General features: G+C 33.6%; 1 protein-coding gene across 3 annotated transcripts in view; it reads left to right on the top strand.

The window, feature by feature from the left end:
* Positions 1 to 20355, top strand: part of CRISPLD1 (cysteine rich secretory protein LCCL domain containing 1) — a 44816-nt gene extending 24461 nt beyond the window's left edge. Inside the window, exons 4-15 of one of the 3 annotated variants that reach the window (XM_033202925.1) lie at positions 150 to 282; positions 1286 to 1401; positions 2118 to 2218; positions 3922 to 4062; positions 4234 to 4294; positions 4404 to 4470; positions 4666 to 4796; positions 7202 to 7245; positions 7339 to 7411; positions 12526 to 12601; positions 16384 to 16514; positions 19252 to 20355. In XM_033202925.1, coding sequence (XP_033058816.1) covers positions 150 to 282; positions 1286 to 1401; positions 2118 to 2218; positions 3922 to 4062; positions 4234 to 4294; positions 4404 to 4470; positions 4666 to 4796; positions 7202 to 7245; positions 7339 to 7411; positions 12526 to 12601; positions 16384 to 16514; positions 19252 to 19303 — 1126 coding nt within the window. In that variant the 3' untranslated portion in view covers positions 19304 to 20355. The remainder of the gene's footprint in view (positions 1 to 149; positions 283 to 1285; positions 1402 to 2117; positions 2219 to 3921; positions 4063 to 4233; positions 4295 to 4403; positions 4471 to 4665; positions 4797 to 7201; positions 7246 to 7338; positions 7412 to 12525; positions 12602 to 16383; positions 16515 to 19251) is intronic. The other 2 variants (XM_033202927.1, XM_033202926.1) reach the window with 2 other exon arrangements.
* The last annotated feature ends 3896 nt before the right edge of the window (positions 20356 to 24251 follow it).

Genomic DNA, 24251 nt, shown 5'->3' on the forward strand with positions numbered 1-24251 from the left:
TATTAGTAATGTAATGGGCATAAATATTTAAGTTTAATAATTTACACCAAAGTATCTTTCTAGCAAATTATATCTGTGTATTTTGCAATATTTAGTTTTGTATTTTCTCCAACTTTGCTTGCCCTCTGTGACTGTTTTCTTTCTAATAGATATAGGCCCCCGACGTTTCATGTACAAGCATGGTATGATGAAGTGAAAGACTTTAGCTACCCATATGAACATGAATGCAACCCATATTGTCCATTCAGGTGTTCTGGTCCTGTATGTACACATTATACACAGGTATGTTTAGGGGGTATTATACTTAATTCCCCAAATTGAGTTAATGTAACTCTTAATTTCATAGTTAATGTAACTATGAAAGAAATTAGGCTAGTGAACTTGTCTTTCTTATATCATTTAATATGGCTATTAAAAAAATTATATGAATATTGATTATGTTGAATTGGCTTACAAATTTCTATAACAATGAAAATAATTATCACACAAAAAAGTCCAAACATCTACTTAAAAAGACATTATTTCAGTGATTTTGCATATCAAACATTTTTAATATGGCCCCAGTAATATGGGGAGAAATTGACCATCTTCAATGTCAAAGTTTTATCTCAAGGAATAAAAATATAGTTTTATTTACCAATGACATTCAATATTTACATGTGCAACATGTGTGTATATATTATATATTTATATTTCATGTTCACAATTGGTATGTTCTAAATTTCCAAATCAAACAACTAAAGGCAGATTGAACTAAATAAAGCTCACTGCTGATCAGACTTATTATCAGTGAATATAAAGCAGATTAATTGTTTTGTATGCTTTTGCATGTGACAAGATTGACCAGCATCAAACTACCTGATAACCTGTGGCATGATGAAAAGATCATGTTGTATAAGAAATCTGAACATGTAAATTTTTGCTCCAGTGTTTGCTGTGTAGGATGTGATTTTCTGTTCCTTTGTCAGAAAAGTATCTTCATAGAAATGTTAATATGACATTAGGTTCGTGAGGATGTAACTTTTGAATTATTTACTAAGTTTGCTTTTGAAAATGCCTGCATTTTGTAACCAGACACAGTTATTTTTCTGTAGCTCTCTTTTTAAAATTAAACTAGGTATTACTCAAAGACTCGGGGAAAAAGCCCTTTTTGATTTGATCTGAGTTCATTTTGAATGATAAACGTTGGTTTCTCACATTCAAATTGTATGCATTTTTCTCTCAGAAGTGTTGTTCTATTTGATTTCAGCCTGCTTTTTCTGAGCCTTTCATTTTTCTAATCTAGGTGGTGTGGGCAACTAGTAGCAGAATTGGTTGTGCCATTAATTTGTGTAATAACATGAACATCTGGGGGCAGATATGGCCCAAAGCTGTCTACCTGGTGTGCAATTACTCCCCAAAGTGAGTAGACAAAATACTATTTCAAATGTACATTTTTCTTAACAAAAGGAAAATACCTTTATGTTCCTGATTGTTCCCCATTTTCCGTGTGTATCACTGAATGAAGTGTATTATTTTAATTCTGTTTATTTAATATGGCAACAATTATAGTTGCCTAATGCATAAAATAAATGCATAAAGGGGGATATGAAATATGAAAGTATAATCTTTGGGAATATAGGAAGCATATTTTTATGTATTCAGTTTTACTCACTAAACTATGCTATCCATAAATAATGAATAATTGTTATTTATTAGATATTAAAACTATACATTAATTGAGAAATGTATTTGCATCTGTGTAAAGACCATTTAAGGGATTATGTTAACAATGTGACACAATCATATTTAGGGTCAAATTCAAGTTTAATAATGGGTTTTTATTAAAGCAAATGAAATATAGTGACTATTCCATGGCAGAGTTTGGCTTTCTGCAAAAGTTTGATTTCATAATTTTTAACAATATGTGTTTTAATTTACTTGGGAAATTTTCAAAATGAGGCAGTAATTTATATTTAAACCTAGTAACCAAAAGGGCTCTGTAATAAATTATATAAATATATTAAATCTATACACCAAAATAATTACTTAGAATGTTCATATATAGTGATGTTTCACAATATTTTATAAATTATGCCGTTAGACTACTTTTTAATAGAGCATATCATCTCTTAAAGGGGAAACTGGTGGGGCCACGCCCCTTACAAACATGGGCGGCCCTGTTCTGCTTGCCCACCTAGTTTTGGAGGGGGCTGTAGAGAAAATCTGTGCTACAAAGGTAAGTGCTATTGTGTTATAGTATTCATGTTGATTTATACTTTAATCCAGCTTCTGCATTACTTATGTTTAAAAAAGCCAGAAGTACACTTAATGATTACATGAAAAGTCTCTAGAACTCTATTTCAAATATTTTGAAGAAATCTTTTACAAATATGTATATTAATAAGAAGTTTGTTATACCAACACGAAATTTTTAAAGTTCCATGATTCTTTCAGATAACTTTCTGATTCTACTTTGAAATAACCCCAGAATGACAAGTATATTTATATTCTTAAAAGTCATCTTGATGTATGGTTGACTAGAGTTATTTCCATAACTGTCATCTTTTTTTAAAGGATTTAGCAATTTAACACAATTTATTTTTAGTGCTTTAAACATTTTTAACAAAATACCCCTTGGTGTATCTTATTGAACCATGCTCAATGAATTATATTGATTTTTCACTTCTCACTGCACACTATTCAATTTGTCATGCTAAAATAAGAAAAGTATAATAGTTATATAAAACTGTAAAACTAGTTTTACATTACTTGAGTAGTACATTGAGTAGTACTCTCAAGTGCATTTGATGTCTTAAATAGTAAATATGGTGTCCTGTTTATAGCACATAAAGATAAACTGTTATGACAAAGCTTTGTGAAAAGTCATGCACTTGTACATTCAAGTGAACATTTTTTACTGCCTTGTACTTTTTTTCTTAATGATGACTAAAGGAGGAATGATGTAGACTGAGTATAATATGAAATATTTGAACAATTACAGCCCTTTTTCAGTGCTCATAATGACACGTGTCTCTTTTTTTCCCCTTAATGATGCATTAACTAAAATGTGTAGAGAAGTGAGAAGTAGAGATATAATCCCTGTGTTGTATAAGCCATTTAAAAATTCCTGGAAGTATTTGCAGCATTTTTTCCTTGTGTGGGTATTTTTCATATTCTCTATGTCCAAACCTCCAACCTGCCTGCCTCTTCCCCAGTGACCATTATCTTTTACTTAAAGCTGACTTTCCTGTGACTTCATACTTTTTTTTTAGGTTCTGAGTTCTTGGGCATGCATCAAAATAATAGGCCTCTCCAAAATATGCTATTGTCAAGCCTTTAATAAAGGCCAATCTGGAAAAAAAAAAAAAAAAACCATTAAATTCAAAGTTTGAAATTATTCTCCATGGTCAAGTTTAAATTTCTGCACATTGAATTTTCTTCTAAAGAAAAAAAACTTGCTGTGGAGATGGATATTGTCATAAATAATAAGGGCGTGTCAGTCCTTCTTTAGGCCACATTTCCATTTGGGAGAAGTCTAAATGTGATCCTCCTGAAAATATTAAGAATATGATTTTAATTGAAATCACATTTGATTTTGCTAAGCCATGACCTTATTAGATCACTGTGTAGATTTCATGGTGTCATTATGAAAGTCAAACAATGATATGTTGAAATATAAGCAAAGTTTAGAAGCGGCTGCATTGAATATTAGCCAAACATTAACATAAATGAATCAAGGACTTAAAAGGCTTATGTGTGTATTTCATTTACTCCAATGCAGTACCTAAGATAACCACCTGAAGCCAAATCCTGTGCAAAAAAATGTACTGATTTTTCTAGTTCTCAATGTTAACAGGAGTATCAAAGTATATTATTATTTGATAATTTGTGCACATGTAAAATAGGGTTAATATTTCCTAAATCTGCTTTCTCTAACAGAAGGGTCAGACAGATATTATACCCCTCGAGAAGAGGAAACAAATGAAGTAGAACGCCAACAGTCACAAGTCCATGACACCCATGTCCGGACAAGATCAGATGATAGTAGCAGAAATGAAGTCATAAGCACACAGCAAATGTGTAAGACCTCTATATTACTTATAAAATTTCTTAGGTACTTAAATGGTATGTCCATCAAGATTTTATTAATTTGAACATTTATAGAATGGAAAAATTTTGTCATTAGGCTATATAATGAATTACAACTGCTTTTATATTATATGAATTATTTTGGTATTTTTTTCTTTATAGCCCAAATTGTTTCTTGTGAAGTAAGATTAAGAGATCAGTGCAAAGGAACAACCTGCAATAGGTAATATTTGTTATTATTTTGAAAATTAATTGACTGAATATAATAAATATTTGTATTTTGTACTGACATTCAGAGAAACTAAATTTTGTGCCCAATTACTTTTATATAGGTATGAATGTCCTGCTGGCTGTGTGGATAGTAAAGCTAAAGTTATTGGCAGTGTACATTATGAAATGGTAAGTATTATAAATGTAATTATTTGAGGATAGGGTCCTTCCATATAATGTTTGATTTTTATTGTGCAAAATAACTTACATAAGTATATTTTGCTCAGAAAAGTTTAATTTAAAATCATATAAATGGTAAATAGTTTGGACTTATGCAGAACTCTTATATTTTTAACATCCTTTTATCTCCTACTTTTTTCCAAGCAATCCAGCATCTGTAGAGCTGCAATTCATTATGGTATAATAGACAATGATGGTGGTTGGGTAGATATCACTAGACAAGGAAGAAAACATTATTTCATCAAGTCTAATAGAAATGGTATTCAGACAATTGGGTAAGTACACAAATAATCTTTTGGACCAGATAATTTTAAATTGTAACAATGAGCTAACACATTTTTTTAAGAGCAAAGCATAGAATAATTTAAGAAGAAATGATTTGGTAACTTTCAAGGCTCATTTAGCTTGTAGTTTTATTAGACAGAAAGAAGATAAAGCATCTAAGGACAAAGTTGAACTCTTTTGCTTGTAATGGGCATGCTAAAACTTCAAATTTTTGAGTTGCATTAAAAATGTGTAAATTTACAGTTACTTCTCAATGTAAAGCAATAATTTTTTAGCTTGACAGAAAATACCCTGAGAAGGGTAATTAATTTTCATGTTCTTCTTGTCCTATTTAGGGAAAATGGCTTATTTCACGTACCATTAACTTTGTTGATAAGATAAATTACATTACAGAAAAGAGCATTTTGAAAAGTTCTCTAAATATGTGTTATGCTATGTCATCTTTCTTTTGTCCATTTAAAAGTATCTCAATATAAAAGCATTTAATTTTATTAATGTTTCTCCTATAAGGTATACCAAATACCTTATTCCAAAACACTGTGCATTTTTATATGTACTGTATAGAAAGTAGAAAAATGGGGGCTTTTGAAATACCTTTATAGTGTCTTTTTCCTCTAAGTAAAACAGTAAACATTACTGAACTTCATACAGAATGCCTTTTCTTAGGAAATTTGACATTGTCTCTTTTGTTACAATACAGTTGCATGAAATCTTCACAGTGGGGTTAAGTTAGAATTAATAACTATAAAAAACTATTAGGAACTCTTAAAAATTTGTGGAATGGTCTCCTATGTAATCTTTTTTTTTTTATTGTTGTTTTTCATTTGTTTGTTTTGTTTTTTTGCTTTTTGAGACAGGGTCTCACTCTGTCACCCAGACTGGAGTGCAGTGGCGTGATCTCAAGTCACTGCAACCTCCACCTCCCGGGCTCAAGTGATTCTCCTGCCTCAGCCTCCCAAGTAGCTGGGATTATAGGCACACGCCACCACACCCGGCTAATTTTTGTATTTTTAGTAGCCATGTTGGCCAGGCTGGTCTTGAACTCCTGACTGCAGTTAACCCACCCACCTCGGCCTCCCAAAGTGCTGGGATTACAGGCGTGAGCCCAGGCACCCAGCATATACAGCCTTATTCAAAGGCTTGATGGGTGGTTTTGAGCTGTTAGTGATAACTCTTTTTAGCAATTTTTGTTGTTGTTGTTAAGACAGAGTCTCACAAGTTCAACTTTTCCTGCCTCAGCCTCCCAAGTAGCTGGGACTACAGGCACTCGCAACCATGTCCAACTAATTGTTATTTTTAGTAGAGATGGGGTTTCACCAGGTTGGCCAGGCTGGTCTCAAACTCCTGACTTCAAGTGATCCATCAGCCTCAACCTCCCGTAGTGCCAGGATTACAGGCGTGAGCCACCACACTTGGCCAAAAGTTCTATAGAAATATTCATTAATTAACCTATTCACTTGGCAAACATTTATTAATTACTTTCAATAAGTAATAAATAGTAGTTATTAGCTTTAGTAAGCCAAGCGGTGGGTGTTCCATTAAAGGACATTTATCCTGTTATTTACTTTTTTTCCTCTTAATTTTTAATTATCTCTATTATAGAAATTCTCTTGAAACTTGAAGGCTATATTTAATAGGTTGTATATTTTATGCCTCAGAGAATGTTATTTCTTTTGGATACATTATAGATGAGGAATATTAAATACTGAATTTGAAGCTGACAGAAATAAAGAGTTGTTGAAACTTTACACCTTCAGTTCTGAGCTAATGTATTCAGAGAGTGTACCACGTTAAAGTAGCCTTACCTTTTGCAATAGATGTTTTTCTAAAAATTTGGATATACATCAACCAATTAAAATTTTGATGTGTAATTGTGTGTGTGATCTTATATTTCAGCATTTTAATAATGCATGTAAAGAGGAGAAGTTAATTCATTTTACTGTAGACATTTTGCTAGATACTAGGGGGAACAAAAAAGGAATAATGTACACTCCCTTTGGTACTTATTTTTTGTAGTCTTTTAACAGCATTGTCTTGTATTTCCTGTTGTGAAAGAATAAATAGTTTGGTCTTGTGGAGGGAGGAAATTAGTATTTGAGGGTTTTAATTTTGATAGGAATCAAAATAGATATAGCTTTATGCTATTATCTATAAGTTTTTGAGATTAATAATGAAAAGAGATCACCTTAAGATTGGTATTGATTTGGTTAATAACTGATGATAACATGGATTTAGCATAAAACTGATGATACATTCTTATATTGCTACTTGTCTAGTGTAATAAGTGTTTAAAAGGAAAATTAAGTGTTCATAGACTTGAAAGATTCCGGAAATGATGCTGCTGCTTATGATGACTATATGAAAATAATGAACATTTCTGTATTTTTACCTTCAGCAAATATCAGTCTGCTAATTCCTTCACAGTCTCTAAAGTAACAGGTTAGCACATTCTTCATCTTATTTTCTTAGTACTATGTAATATGTTATTACTTTCAAAAGATTCACTCATTGTTTTGTGTTTTAATTCTTCAGTTCAGGCTGTGACTTGTGAAACAACTGTGGAACAGCTCTGTCCATTTCATAAGCCTGCTTCACATTGCCCAAGGTAAACCAGTGTACACATAGGGAACTTTAGCCCTGCGATAACTGTTTTCGCCTGAAATTCTGGTGTCTCTGGGATTCAAAAGATGTATAATCTTGAACTGCTAAGCTGAAGGGAGCAATGGAACATCATAAACTACATGCACTCCAGGCAGGCCGAGTGTACTTTCTCCCAATGCAAAAGTATTCTCTGCTATTTCATAATATCAGGGTTTATGCATGTAATCTGTATATTCATCTGTGCTACAAAGAGTCCTTTATTAGTCTGCTCTGGCTGCTGTAACAAAATAGCATTGACTGGGTGGTATAAACAATAGAAATTTGTTTCTCACAGTTCTGGAGGTTGAGAAGTTCAAGATCAAAGTGCTGACTGATTCGGATCCTGATGAGGGCTCTCTTCCTGGTCTACAGATAGCCACCTTCTCTGTGTCCTCACATGGTGGAGGGAGAAAGAGAGCTCTCTCTCTTACATCTCTTCTTATAAGGACACTAATCCTATTGGATAAGGACCCCCCCCATGACCTCATTTAACATTAATTACCTTCATAAAGGCCCTGTGTCTCCAAGTTCAGTCAAATTGGGGATTGAGACTTCAACATACGAACTTTGAAGGGACAAAATCATTCAGTTCCTAACAGTTTCTTACAACAGAAACTAAAGTGGCATAACTCATATTTTTAACATTATTATACAGTTTTTTAAATTAGATCAATCTGATTGCATTTGGTAAGTTAAAAAGCCCATCTTTGCCTTTCTTTTATTTTTTGTATATTCTCTTTTACAGAATTATAATAGAATTTATGTACTATAAAATCATGAAAAAAGCTTTATTTATCTTGGCCAAGGTAAGATGAAAAATGTTAGAAGTATTATGGTTTAATCCATAATCAGTAGATAGGAAAAATGAATCATGTCTCCATATATCCAGTCTTAGTTCTATCTGCACTATTTCCATTAATGCAAATATCCACACTACTTCTAAAAACTAGTAATGAGATTTCAAGATATAATTGTAATTTGACAACATACCTAAAAATTTAAGGAGCTTAATTTTTGTGGAAAAGTTTGTCTACTTTGGAAAAACGTCATTACTTACCCTTTTACAATGAAAGCAACATTTCACTTAAAGAATGGGATTGGCTGTTCACAAGGTACATAACGGAATTTTTGTAACAGAAGACTGTGATCTTCATATAACAGGGTACTTCATTTTCTATCAGTTTCTAAGTTACAGATGTGATATAAACAATAGACTTCCTCACATACACATAGCCTGTTTCTTTTCAAATCATTTGTCTCTACTAATGCAGGACTGCTGTTATAATATTTTTGGTCAGCTAACTTGGTGCACTCTAGTTGAGAATTTTAGAAGTCCTCAGCTTGTGTTTGCTGAAATCCGCAGATTACCAAGTATGCAGGATAATTTGAGGACCTCTTACTGGGTGAAGTGCATCATATACTTTTTGCCATTTGTTCACCAATGAATTATATGCTGAATATTTTTGTGATAAAAATACAATCTCCCGTTACTAGAGCTTGACCAATTATGCTCTTATAAGGCCCACATATTTGATTAAATCATTGTTTGCTCTGTAGTCTTAGACAGTTTTGCAGAAATGTTTTTTTTCAGATTTCTCAAGACCCCTACACTTACAAATTGCAGTTTTATAGAAGAACGTAAAGATGTATTGCTAGGTGAAGCTGGTAAATTTTAGCATCGTAATACGTGAAAAAAACAGGAACTTTAGAATTTAAATTTATAAATATTTATTAAATACCTACTAAGTACCAATAGTATGCCTAGCCTTATGTCAGCCATGTGACTAGGTTTATGAGGATCAAATAATAAGGATAGTCTCGGTCCAGCATTCTAACATAAGGTTCTCAATAGTAGATGCTCAATAAATGGTAATTTTATAACTACAAAACAAGCTATATCAATATTGTTGCAAAAGGGATAAATCAAGTAAAGCATTAACAAACAACCTCCCTATTTCTTGGCTTGTTTCAGAAAGCAAAACATCGAAATAGGGAAAATGATATAAATTTTTTAAATTTAATTTTAGCCTTTACTGTTACCAATATAATAAATCCGTAGAAATGACAATTTATACATAATATTGACCTTAAGTAGTCTGAAAAGCTTCTCCCGGTTTTTTTATTTCAGTGAAACAAAATTGTCTTTTGTTTTTCCCATATAAAATTTGTAATAGTTTCATAAACTAGGTTATAATGATATTATATATATGACAGGTTATAACTTTTAGGGAACCATGTAGTTGGTACATTTCTTTTAGAATTTCATATCACTTAAGTAGGGTGAGGCATAGTCTATTCTGGAGAAAAAATGACAATAAATAAATTAAATTACATTACATTAGCTCAAGAAGACCTTGAAGAAATAAGATTTACCTACAAGTCATGTCCTTGAAAGTTTCCATGTCGGGTAGAACAATTCAAAATAAACTCTATCTAACTTACTTAGTAACCATTTGGTTACTCTGTAGTAATTATTACTTAATGTCTTATAAAAATTATAAGAAATATTATCCAGTTTTACGTATATCTATAAACAATTAGATCTTTAAAATTTATTAAATGCTCAAGATGTAAAAGTATGTCAGCATTTTCATTCAAAGTTTACCAGCAAATTGTAGGTAAAAACAAACAAAAAACAACAACAAAAACAAACAAACAAAAAAAGTTTGCTGGACCAGTACCTACCTTCTCAGTAGTATGTAACAAGCTGTTATAAACAGATTGGAATACAAACAAGCAAAAACTTCCCCCAATCTTTGTTTTACCTGAACTCATCTAAGTGGAAACTAACTCAACTCGGATTACTGACTTTGGCATTCCGCAAACCAATAGCTGAATATGGGCAAGATAGAGTGCAGAGCATGCAGAGCAAGTGATTTTATAACCATAAGGATAGCAGTGAATGCCTAGCAGTTCTCAAATACAATGGGACCAGTTTCTAGTCAAAGGGGACACCCTTCCTCCTGCAGAAACCCCAGACAGCATCTTTTACAACAATCAATCCTTTAATTCAAAGTTATAGAAACTCAGATGTATTTATTACTTATATTTAAATGGTTCTGGTTTCCATGTTATGTGAAGTATATGCACACTAGAGTATACAGTGTTATACAAATTTTAGAAATAAGAACTATAACTATTTCTTAAAAGCTATCTTAAGGAAGATCTGCTTCAATTGGCAAGGGTAGTTTCAACTGAAGTATATTTAGAATACTTTTAGGAAAATTGTTGATGCTATCACCCACCAATGATTATCACATAATTATGTTGAGAGTCTCATTTACTACTTAAAATTGTGTTTTTTCCAGTTTTAGTTTGTGTTTCGTTTTAGTGATGGGTGTGTGTGTGTGTGTGTGTGTGTGTGTGAGAATGCAGACGAGCCACTTGATTAAAAGTGAAGTGCCATTTGACAGTTTCTTGAACTTTGGGAGTAGATTTTTAAAAATATCATGTGATTGATTAAATATTGATAATTGTATCGTATGTTTAAAGAAAAGCTTTTGGTCATATTGTGTTAGAGCCTGAACAACAAAAAAAGTGTTGGGAAATGTCTTTTAAGTGAGCTAAGCCAACCAGATATCAGTAAGGCAGTGGGATTTCTAGAGGAAGAGCATTCCATGCAGAGAGGAAGATAAATGCAAAGGCTCTAAGGCAGAAGGCTATTGTGTGCGTCTGAGGAATAACCATTAGGCCAGTGTGACTGGAGTAGCGTGAGAAAGTGGGAAAGGAGTAAGATATAAAGTTGGAAAGGCAGTGAGGATAGAAGATGCAGGACTTATTGACCTTCCTGAGGCTCTTGTCATTTACTCGGAATGTGATGGAAGCCACTGAAATATTTGGAGCAGAGGAATGATGTGTTTGAAATTGTACATTTTTTATTGTTGTTTCATTTTGTTTTGTTTTGAGACAGAGTCTTGCTGCGTTGCCCAGGCTGGAGTGCAGTGGCATGATCTCAGATCACTGCAACCTCCGCCTCCCAGGTTCCAGCAATTCTCCTGCCTCAGCCTCCCGAGAAGTGGGATTACAGGTACCAGGCACCATGTCCAGCTAATTTTTGTATTTTTAGTAGAGACGGGGTTTCACCATGTTGGCCAGGCTGGTCACGAACTCCTGACCTCAAGTGATCCACCCACGCTGGGAATACAGGTGTGAGCCACGGCACCTGGCTGGACTTTTATGTTTTGATATAAGTATGGAAAACAGATTGGAGAGGGCCAAATTGGAAGCAGGGAGACCATAGAAGAAGCCTAGAAGAGCCTATTGCAGTCAGTTAGACAGTAGATGATAGAGCGCAGAGTTACCATGATTGAAGTGCTTGGGGATGCTCTGATCTTGGATATGTTTTCATGTACAGCCAATAGAAATTGCTGATGGGTTGAATGTAAGGTGTGAGATTAAGAGAGGGATTGAGGATAGAAAGGTTTCTGGCCTGAGCACTTGGAATCATGGAGGTGCCATTTATTGCAATGGGAAGCCTATGGAAAGAACAGATTTGGGAACTAGAGAAGGAGATTAGGAATTTGGTTTCATATGTGGTAAGCTTGAGATGTTTATTATAGCTAAGTGGAGATGTTGAACAAGCAGTAGGATATTCAAGTTTGGAATTGAGAGGTCCCAATTGGAAATGTAAATTTGGAAATCAGCCATTTGAAATGATAATTAAAACCATGAAACTGAATGAGATTCCAAAGATGTAAATATAAAGAAGAGAAACTATGAGATGTATGAGGCAGACAGTGATTCAGATTTTCCAAGTTATTGGTTTACTAAATTCTACAGATATATTGGGTACCAACTTCTCAGATACATAGAGTTGCTTTCTGGTGTTTCTTTTGGCTTGAAATCCCCACATTAGAGAGCTTCCTAATTTTTTAAAATCACATTTATGCCAAAAGATAGAAATAGATAAACAGAAGCAATTGTCTACTGCCTGGGTTTATACAATTGACCTATTTCAGGAGAAAAAAATGAGTAGGGTTTAGAATGTTGAGCTTACTTTGTGTATGCATTTCTGTGGTTTTACTAAGAAAGACTTAAGTAACCAGCTTACTTAATATATATATATATTATTTTTTTCAGAGTATACTGTCCTCGTAACTGTATGCAAGCAAATCCACATTATGCTCGTGTAATTGGAACTCGAATTTATTCTGATGTAAGTATCCTAATTTATACAGCTTTCAACATTCATGTATATATATAAATGTATAGACACATTTAAATGTATATATGTATATTTATATACAGAGCAAAGAAACAGACTTTGTTAATAGGCATTCTCAGAAGAGTTAAACATCCATATCACTGAAAAATTAATATCCATATGTAAGATATGACAAAATTTTTCTTCACATTCTCCCCATATGTTTTATATAAGACACATAATGAAATAGTCTATAGTCATTGTTGGGAAGGAAAATGTGTTTCGTTTTTCTTTTGATTCTTTAGTATTTGAAGTCTAAACTGGATAATTAAGAATTCGTCAAAAGTCTAAATAATATCTTCACTGCCAAACAGCCATTTAAAATGTAGCATAGAGTCATAGAGATGCTACATTAAAATATATGCAAAAGAGAACTAATTGAGGGGCTGTTTTGAGAGATGACTTTAGTGGAGTTGGACAAGGAATATGAGCTGTGATGGCCCAGGCTGGAGTGCAGTGGCATAGTCATATCTCAGTTTAACCTCAAACTTGTGCTCAAGTGATCCTCCTGCCTCAGCCTCCCAAGTAGCTAGAAGAACAAATACATGACACCATGCCTGACTCTTTTTCTGTTGTTGTAGAGATGGGGTCTCACTGTGTTGCCCAGGCTGGTGTGGCCTCAAGCAGTCCTCCTGCCTTGGCCTTCCAAGGTGCCAGGCCTGTTAAGTGCTTGTTGAGCCAGAGTTTTAGTGTCCATTGGTAAAGAGAATCAGGGAACATGTTCTAGTGGGATAAGTGACATTTACAAAGTAATGGAGTTAAGAGTAAATGAGCTGCACATCAGTCTAGCAGATAGCTTTGTCTCTGATCTGCTGAAAATCGGAACGAAAAGGGGCTTCAACCAAATTGGTCTGAGAGAGAGAGGAATCCAGCTCACATCAGTGTGCGGACAAAGTCTGAAAGCGCATGCTGATGAGTTTACGTTTTATGAGGCAAACGCTTAGAAAGCATTACAGATTTCTAAGCCAGAGAGTTACAAATGCAAATTTAGGAAATGTCTTATGCACATACTCAATAGAATATTAAGGGAATTTGATCATGTAAAGAGGACTGAATATGTATATTACCACCTATTTCTCTTGGTGAGCTTACTTAGGTCTAGATTTTTTTCAGTTCAGCTTTACTTTTGCAGTTATTCTCCGATTCTGAGTCTCTCTCAAGCTCCAGATTTGAACTAGTCTTATGTGCCACTGAAATGTCGTGCTGGTATCTTGAACGTGCTAGTCTTCACATTTGTGCTTATATTCTTGCCTCTGTTGAAATGCAGTATTTTTGAAAATTTTGTGTCAAAATTGTGATCATTCTTCAAAACCTAAATTATTGCCACTTTCTGTGTGAGGGTGTGTTGCTGGACCTTCCAACCCAAGTATGAAATTGCCCCTATTTCAACCCCTATCACTTCATTTTCTCCTTTTGGCACTTAGCCTGTTGTATTTGATATTATGATTATTACCCTATCTCTTTTATTAGTTTGTAAGATTCTCAAGGGCAGCAGCTGGGTTATTCATTCATCGTTTTTTGATCACGAATTTGATGTCTGCCAAGCTGTGAACAAGACAGGCACGTCCTGCCTGAACAGAGCTTAGAGCACATAGTTACATCAGATATTAACCAAGTACCTTGCACATAAATATTTGTTGAAACAAGTAGATTAACAAATATATAGGAATGTGCGTATCTGAACTCAACAGAGATTTCCAAAGAAATAATACTTTTCAGATTTTCCCTTTAAGCAGGAGAACTTTTAATTTTAGTCACGTACAGTGAAAATCTTTCAAAATATCCTGTATACTTCTATACCTTTAAAGCCATCTATTTGCTAGAATTAAGGTTTTGTTAGAACTCATATCTTGAGATCATTTTGTCTTTCTACCCTCAGTGAAATGGGTGTGTAATGTGTGTATTATATAGGTCATTTGAAGAGTAAGTTGGAAATACAAAGATTATTGTCAAATGGCAAGTACGAAATCAGAGATCCAATCATTAGTTGCCAGTCTTCCCTGGCCTGACAAAATACATTATCTCTCCAAATAAAGTATGAAAATGTGAGAACCAAGCAGCCAGAATCCCTCCCTCCTTCCCTCTTTCCCTCCTTCCCTCCCTCCTTCCTTTCTCTTTCTTTCCTTCCATTTATAGTTAGACCTTGTACATTCTGTTTATTTGAACTTTTATTTATAGTTTGTTATATATTTCTGCATTCATTAAAAATTCTATTTTTACAGATAAATAATTTTGTCATATATTAGTGTTTATGAAGTCTGAGTATGAAAAGAAAATGTCTTCTGACCTTTGAACTCAAATAGAGATGCCTGCTGAATGCACAATTGCAGGCAATACAATAGCCTCAAAACATATTAAGTACTTGGACTTAGTAAACGTTATATCTAAGCACTTTTGTTGCCTTGGGGAAAATGTTGATTAATACTCTTTTAACAGAACAAATACTGAAATGTGCACAGAATTATTTTTAATTCCATCTGTTAGGAACCATATTGGATGCAAATGTAATTCAGTGGGACTTTAAATGTTGAAGAAAATGCCTTTGAATAAGGATAGAAGTTTTAGATACATGGTATTTTGCAATACAGCAAAAGCATGGAAAGGATTAAACAGCTTGGCATTCAGACTCTGATCTAATAAATACTGACTGATGCTCTAGAGTTCACAGCACAGTAATAAAGCAAGGTCATGTAAGATATACATGCTTATGTGAACTTAAAAAAGCATATTAAATCACTCACATGTGCATAGAGATAAAAGAACACACCAATGGAATCAGAAAAGACCCATGGGCATTTGACATGGATTGTTTTATACTGAAACAGTTAAAATATTTTTTTTGGTCGGATTTCCTTGGATTGTACTTAGTTGTTGACAAAGTTTGGTAAAACATTTGGACTAAAGCAAATGTTAAAATTGAAGATTTTAATGGGCCAAAAGAAATGATCTGACTTTTAGAATTCAGTAGTTTTAAAAATTTGAAAGTATTGGAACTGAAACAATAATTTTCTTCTCCATAGAAATCCCATTCAATTCAGATTATACGACTAGTACAATGTAATCATAGGACTTTCCTAGTATTTCATGTCAGACCATTCAAACTAAATTGACAGGCATTACAAATCTAGGTAGAAGCTATGATGATTCTTCATTTTTTTTTCTTTTTAGGGTTATTAGGCAAAGCTTCTCTGTGTAGATTATATTATTTACTAAGAAAAAAACTACCCCATTTCTTGTATTTTGGAACAGGGGCCATAGTCATATGTAGAACTATGATGGAGTTTGTATTAGGCAAAAGTGAACATACCTGAGGGATGAATAATCTAACCTGTGAGCATTTAGTCAGAGTGAGCCCAGTATAGAACAAAGGCTAAAACTGAAGAATGACAAACAGGCGCTAGAAGAGATAAAAGAAGCTAATTTGCTTTTTATTGCTTTGATACTCTAAAGCCTACTGTTTGGAAAGAACAGGTGCTTGCTAGATTAGATTGGGGAGGGGTCTTCCCATTGCATCACCTTTAAGGTTGGCCTTCAGGCTTGCTCCGAATTGGCTTTGACTTTGTGACATTTCAAACACTCCTTTATGCATAAAACCTCATCCTGTAGCTGCTCACTGGCTATCCATGACATCAGGATGTCAGCGACTTCAGTCTATTAATAATGGAAGAATAGGCTGGACAAGTCCAACAGGAATTTCCAATAATGGCAGTTGGTTTGTTTCCTTGCCTTCGCAGCTGTCCAGTATCTGCAGAGCAGCAGTACATGCTGGAGTGGTTCGAAATCACGGTGGTTATGTTGATGTAATGCCTGTGGACAAAAGAAAGACCTACATTGCTTCTTTTCAGAATGGAATCTTCTCAGAAAGGTAAAAACAAAACATATGTATGTATAATTTTAAATACCATCCATCACTCTATTCATGATTGCTGCACAGTTGACCCACTTTAATAGTTTTAATTGTTTTCAAAGTTAAGTGGCAGAGTCAGTGTGTTCCTTTGCACACTTGTGTACCAGTCAGCCTTCCAGGGATGGGAGAAGCTGTAGTACCAGAGGTGCCTGTCTCCTGCAGGCTTATAAAAATCAACATGAAAATCGGATTACAAGTCAGAACTACTCTTTTGTTAATTGATCTTATAATTAGGAACTTTCTTTCATCCTCTTTTGGATTTTCTAGATTAGTTTTTATATTTAATTCTTTCTAGGTGAGCAAGGCACAGAATATTTCTCTAATCCAGTTATCTGACAAAGTATTTGACAAAAACAATGTCTGATTTTCCCTAGAACCAAACTCTAATTGATTTGAATTTGGATGCCTAGTGTGATATAAATGAACTCTTTCAGGTCATTTTTCATATTATTTAATCCACCCACTAGTGTCCTATATTTTGGTGATGTGAGAAAATTCTTGTAACTCACTTTATCAGGTATCACTAAATATTAAAATGAATGAAGCAATGGTGATTTTTTAAATCATTGTTACTTATAAAAGTAATATTAAAAGTCCTATTTATTTGTATATAGAAAAATCCCTAACTTTTAGGTATTTCCTGGGTTCTTCAAAATTGCCAATGGAGAGCACACATATGTACACCAAAGGATGTGTCATACGGGGTATTTAGATTACCTTCCACATAACCATCTGGGTGTCATCCTCTCAAAAATACAAATCTGCATTATCTGTTTTCATATTAGACTATATCAAGAGGTGAGTGTTGAGAAAGTGACATCTCTACAACCTGCTCATGTCCTCTTTAAGCAGAATAATATATAAAATGAATCTTTGAGTTATAAAATTGGATATGCAACTTTATAAGCTAAACTGAGTGATATGGCTTTATTCATGCCTCATAATTCTTAGATTTATTTTAAAACTATAAAATGATAGATGATATCCTAATAAAATGGTATAATAATTATTGAGTACCTACTATGAATATTCCAGATGTTAGATGCTCCTGAGCACTCTAAGTATGTTAGCTCAGCTTCAACAGCCTTGAAATGTCAGGCCTATACCCGGAGATATATGTATATATATAGAGATATAGATATAGATATAGATATGTGTGTGTACGCGTGTGTGTATGTATATGTGTGTGTGTCTGTATATATGTATAAGTGTGTGTATATACGTGTGTATATGTATATGTGTGTGACTGTATATATGTGTGAGGGTGCATATGTATATTTATGTATATATATGTGTTTCTGTGTATGTATGAATGTGTATATATACACATACATTTTATATATACATATATACACATATACATACATATACACATATACATATATATATATGTTAACTGAGACTCCGAGGGATTAAATGATGTGCCCAAATTCATATAACTTGTAAACCTCAAAACTCAGATTCAGTCCGTAGGCTCAGAGATATGTGTTTTTCCAGTATTTAACTGTACAAATGTTTGGATTGGCCATCTACTTGCATGAAAAACCTGGCATGCATGCATGCACATGTGTGTATATGTTGTGTGTGCACCCTTGTGATACCCTTATTTTTGCTCACTCAAAAATTCTCTCCCTTTTTTCTTGTACGAATAAATATATAAAAGATATTTCACTTTCTCTTTCTTAGCATTTATTTTATTGACCTCCAAAAGTATTTTGTAATTATTAAGGAAATAAAACTTTATGTAAAACTTAAAAAGCTTACAGTTGATTTGAATAAATAATGATTAATGGTACTACCAATCTGTTTTAACTTTTAGATTTTTAAACAAAACATACCTTGATTTATGTTGCTAAATAAATATAAACAATTTAATAAAGAGTAAAATTTATGAGTCTGCATTACTTTTAACTTCTATTTAAATGTACTTTCAAAATGAGATTGAATGCTCTGTGTGTGTGTGTGTGTCTGTGTGTGTGTGTCTGTGTCTGTGTGTATGTATGTGTGTGTCTGTATGTGTATGTGTGTGTGTGTGTGTCTGTGTGTCTGTGTGTGTGTGTATGTGTATGTGTATGTGTGTGTGTGTCTGTGTGTGTGTGTCTGTGTATTTTTTCATTTCAGTGAAGATATTCTTAGGTCCTTTCAGATTTGACCATTAAATATACTTACTAATATTTTTCTTGAAATTATAGATGTTAGGAGTATTAATCGGTATGATAGCAATGTAATTTAAATTTTGTCAGACTTGGACAATGATAATAAGCTAGTACTCTAGAGTATTGCCTAAGTATCAGCTGTATTTTTAGCTTGTAACCGTGCATATCAATTGTAAATCTGAGTCTCAGTATTCCCCATTAAAATTGAATAACAGCTGCTAAACTCTGTTATTAGAATGAAAGGAGGTAATATAGGAAAACATAATGTAGAATCTATGAAATTCTGTAGCGACTACTATTATTACCATTACACATCTTAAATGTCGTTAGTACTTGCAGCCCAGCATGGAACCAAGAGTTAAGCTCTTTCGTTCAAGCTTTCCAATAACTATAAATTATAGTAGCCTAAGAAAGTTGACCATCTGGATTCGTAGGGCCGCTTTCTTGACTGTCATAAGAAAGCATGATTTATAAGAAGGATTATGTATAGAGATATCAATATACTTTGTGGTTTTTTTTTTTTTTTTTTTTTTTTGCAGTTTACAGAATCCTCCAGGAGGAAAGGCATTCAGAGTATTTGCTGTTGTGTGAAATGGAATACTTGGAAGAGGATCGTAAAGACTATTCCAAATGCAGTATTTCTGAATTTTGTATAAAACTGTAACATTACTGTACAGAGTACATCAACTATTTTCAGCCCAAAAAAAGTGCCAAATACATATAAATCTTGATAAACAAAGTCTATAAAATAAAACATGGGACATTAGCTTTGGGAAAAGTAATTAAAATATAATGGTTTTAGAAATCCTGTGTTAAATATTGCTATATTTTCTTAGCAGTTATTTCTACAGTTAATTACATAGTCATGATTGTTCTACATTTCATATATTATATGGTGCTTTGTATATGCCACTAATAAAATGAATCTAAACATTGAATGTGAATGGCCCTCAGAAAATCACCTAGTACATTTAAAAAAATCGACTATAAAACTGAAAGAAACCTTATCACATTTTCCCCAGTTCAATGCTATGCCATTATCAACTCCAAATAATCTCAAATAATTTTCCACTTCATAACTAAAGTTTTTTTTTTCTGTTAATTTAGGCATATAGAATATTAAGTTCTGATATTGCCCTTCTTATTTTATATAAAATAATCCTTTAATATCCAAATGAATCTGTTAAAATGTTTGATTCCTTGGGAGTGGCCTTAAAAATAAATGTAATAAAGTCAGAGTAGTGGTATGAAAACATTCCTAGTGATCAGGTAGTAAATGTAGGGTTAAGCATGGGCAGCCAGAGCTTTCTATGTACTGTTAAAATTGAGATCACATATTTTCTTTTGTATCCTGGCAAATACTCCTGCAGGCCAGGAAGTATAATAGCAAAAAGTTGAACAAAGATGAACTAATGTATTACATCACCATTGCCACTGATTTTTTTTTTAAATGGTAAATGACCTTGTGTATAAATATTGCCATATCATGGTGCCTATAATGGTGATATATTTGTTTCTATGAAAAATGTATTGTGCTTTGAAACTAAAATCTGTAAAATGTTAGTTTTGGTAATTTTTTTTGCTGCTGGTGGATTTACTATTTCCCATAAACATATTAAAATTAATCATGTTTCAAAGTTTTATTTTCAGTTCCTTTTGCATGCTTATTTTGATTTAGAAATCACTTTAAGATAAATGAACAAAATTATTGTAAGTCTTCTAAATTTGGTTTATTGACGTTAGTATCAATAACATACTTCATACCAGATGTCTACAAAATCGACCTAATTATTTCAGTATTTGCATGTGAAAGAGAAACACATATTTAGAAACATAGCAAGGGAGATTTTGAATAAAGAGAGATGAATTTATAAAGTAGGAAAAAATCTGAAAGATACAAAGTGATTATAAAAGAATTGACAGGACAATAAATACTTTAAATACTTTTAGAAGGTAAATGATTAGGAGCTTAGGAGGAATAAAAGAGATAAATACCATGCAGTGATCAAGGAAAGCAAGAGAGCGGATAATACAAAAGTAAAAGAAGAAGGACTCACATAAATAGCTTCTGGAGTGCAAATTATAAAGACATCAACATTTTTGATCATTTCATAAGTATTGGCTTATAGCTAAGTGGTTTCAAATACTGGTAATTAAAACGATGTATACATTAAAGATTGCAAAACTTAAAAGCAGATTTTTATGGGAACATTTTATTGAAAGGATACATTACCACCTTCTTCAATAGCGTGACTTTACATAGACTCTTTTTCTGGTCCTTACTGCTCCTCCCACAACAGGGAAGCCCCATCAGTTCTGTCAGTGTAAGATTTTCTTCTATTTGCTCTTAGTTTAGATCTCCATCATCAATTCCCCTTACTATTGTAATGTCTTCAGCTGGAGCCTCTTCTTTGTGTCTTTCTCCATTCCTTTTTAATGCATTCATATTTCCCAGCCCCAGAACCCTCGAAATTAACTCTTCCGTGAGTTTCCATTGCTTAAGAAACACTGAAAACCCTTGTAAAAACATTTGAGAACTTCCGTAGTCTTGTTCATATTGTTTACCTATCTTCGACACAAGGCGTGGCCTCAGGTAAGTTATTTAGCTTCAATTTACCTTACCTGTAAAATGGAGCAAATAATATCTCCTTGAGATTGCTCTACGAATTAATTGACGCATTATGTGTAATGTACTTAAAGGAATAATAAACGTATGTGATCACTGGATGCCATTTTCTATTATTATAATCATAATTTTTGTTATTTAGTTTGGGGAAACTATTCATCTGTCATATACTATTGATCCTTTGGCACTTAAGTAAATGTGAAATCCTCCAGGAATTTTCCTGTGATTCTTCTTGTAAGAATTAAATGCTAGGCCGGGCGCGGTGGCTCAAGCCTGTAATCCCAGCACTTTGGGAGGCCGAGACGGGCGGATCACGAGGTCAGGAGATCAAGACCACCCTGGCTAACACGGTGAAACCCCGTCTCTACTAAAAAAAATACAGAAAACTAGCCGGGCGAGGTGGCGGGCGCCTGTAGTCCCAGCTACTCGGGAGGCTGAGGCAGGAGAATGGCGTAAACCCGGGAGGCAGAGCTTGCAGTGAGCTGAGATCCGGCCACTGCACTCCAGCCTGGGCGACAGAGCAAAACTCCGTCTCAACAAAAAAAAAAAAAAAAAAAAAAAAAGAATTAAATGCTAATATGATATCCTTTTAATTTTGCCATTTTAGTTATTTAATTTATGTTTTATTATATTCTTTAAAAGATAAGCTCTTTGTGAATGGTAATACTCTCTACCCAAGAGCACAATTATCTCAATGATTTTTACATCCGTAGACTCTACAAATGGTATATCAGTATTGTTGAGTGAGCATTCCAAAAATTCGTAATTTTATTTCTGATGAAAATGATTTTTTTCCACATTATAATGTGATGTCAACACAAACATAAAGTACTATAGCTAGTGAAAATAACTTATTGATAGACGTGGATTTAAAACAGATCAATGCTTATAGAATAGTATTAATATTACTTTAGCATTTAAAGTTTACCAGACCATGTATTACTTTAATGCTCTTCACGTATTAAAAATTATTATGTATTTCAAGCATAGTATTTTGAAAATAAATTACTAATATTAGATAATTTGCATATTACAGGGTCCACTTTTCAATACTGTACTCTATATCTTGACTGTTCTCTAGCCATTCTAAAATGTTTTTAAAGAAATGTAAACTCTTCTAAATAGCATGGTGAGCCAAGCAAAGAAACAGAGCTATCGTTTTTGCAGACATACAAATTTCAGATTTGGACTTTAAGCTAATTCATTGCACAAAGAATTACATTGTTAGAGTTGATTTAAAAAACTTATCTGAGGTGATACTTCTACCCTGGCACCATAATATTCAGGAGCTGAAGAAATAGTTTAGTGAAATAATCTGATCCTCTTTTATTAATTTGTTGTAATTAAGTCAAAATTATATCAGTTTGAGATTTTAAAAAGGCAGGCAAACTCATTAGAACACTGCTCTTAACAATTAGATATTCTCTACTTCCTCTTATCCCCTAATCCTTATGTCACTTTGCACAGAATTACCAGAGTGTGAAACAATGCTGATAAGCAAACATCCTTGCACTGGACCATTAAGTTATAAAAACTAATTTTCCAATGATTACTAACAATAGTGAATTGGCAATTATGTTTACCACTTATACTGATGAAGATGAAAAGCAAAGGGCCTACACATGACTGTATCTGATAAGCTCAGTTTTAAAAAGAAACATGTACAGAAGATGAAGTAGAAATTAGAGATACATAATTAAAAGGCACAAACAGATTACAAATATCATTAGAGGCTGGGTGTGGTGGCTCAGGCTTGTGGTCCAGCACTTTGTGGGGCCAAGGTGAGTAGATCACTTAAGCCCAGGAGTTTGAGACCAGTCTGTGCATGATGAAACCCCATCTCTACAAAAATCAGCCAGGCATGGTGTTGCCTGCTTCTAGTCCCAGCTACTTGGGTGGCTGAGGTTGGAGGACCACCTGAGCCCAGGAAGTTGAGGCTACAGTGAGCTGTGATTGCACCACAGCACTCCAGTCTGGGCAACAGAGCAAGACTTAGTCTCAAAAAAAAAAATTAGAAATGCTTTTAAAAAGCCTAACCTGATTGAGTCCTTATGCTAAGACAGATAAGAATTTTTTACAAAATGATATGAGAGCAGCATGATTAGGGACAATATAACGAAAAACAAATAACCCGTTCTGAAGCTTTCTGCTTTCATTCATCCAAAAACTGAGTTCCTACAATCTGCTATAGGTTTGTGCTGATCCCTGTAGATATGTTTATAAACAAAAATTCCCTCAGGAAATTAGATTCTAGTGAGGTAAACATTATTAATTAGGTAATCACATAAGTAAATACAGGAAACAATGGAGATTATAGAGCTTTGTTACTACAAAGAAAGTCTGTATAGTACCAAGGCAGTATTGAAAAGTGGGACTTGACCTTGGGGGAAGAGTAAAGATGACTTTCCTGAGGAACTGACAAAGTTCAGAAGAACTTAAGGATGAGTAGAAGTAACTTGGAAGGGGAATAATTTCTTACATAAATAAACACTATGCAAAATACTTTATGATAGGAATACTCTAGAAACAACAGCAACAAAAAGTCAAAGGCATGCTGTATTGAGTCTGGACATGTAAACGGGGGAGCAGAGAGAGGTTGAAAGAATCTCTTTAGGGTTAAAAGGCACTGTTGGTGCTCTAACAGATGCCCAACATGAGTAACGCTATGATGTGACACATACCAATATACTCAAAAGGCACTCAGGAATTCAGATTTTGAGCACAGGAGCAAAGTATGAGATACATTCTGTATTAATAACGAACTTTGAGTTTTATAACTCTTTACAATAAAGTTCTTTAATACTCCTGGGATCTGGAGTTTGATTCTTACATGATTAATATGTCTATAAGCAATGAATTGAAGATGATTGAGAGCAGGAAGAGAGGATGTCGTGTATTGAGAACCAACAGTAT

This window comes from Trachypithecus francoisi, unplaced genomic scaffold, assembly GCF_009764315.1.
Source record: "Trachypithecus francoisi isolate TF-2019V2 unplaced genomic scaffold, Tfra_2.0 Lachesis_group7, whole genome shotgun sequence".
Taxonomy (NCBI): domain Eukaryota; kingdom Metazoa; phylum Chordata; class Mammalia; order Primates; family Cercopithecidae; genus Trachypithecus; species Trachypithecus francoisi.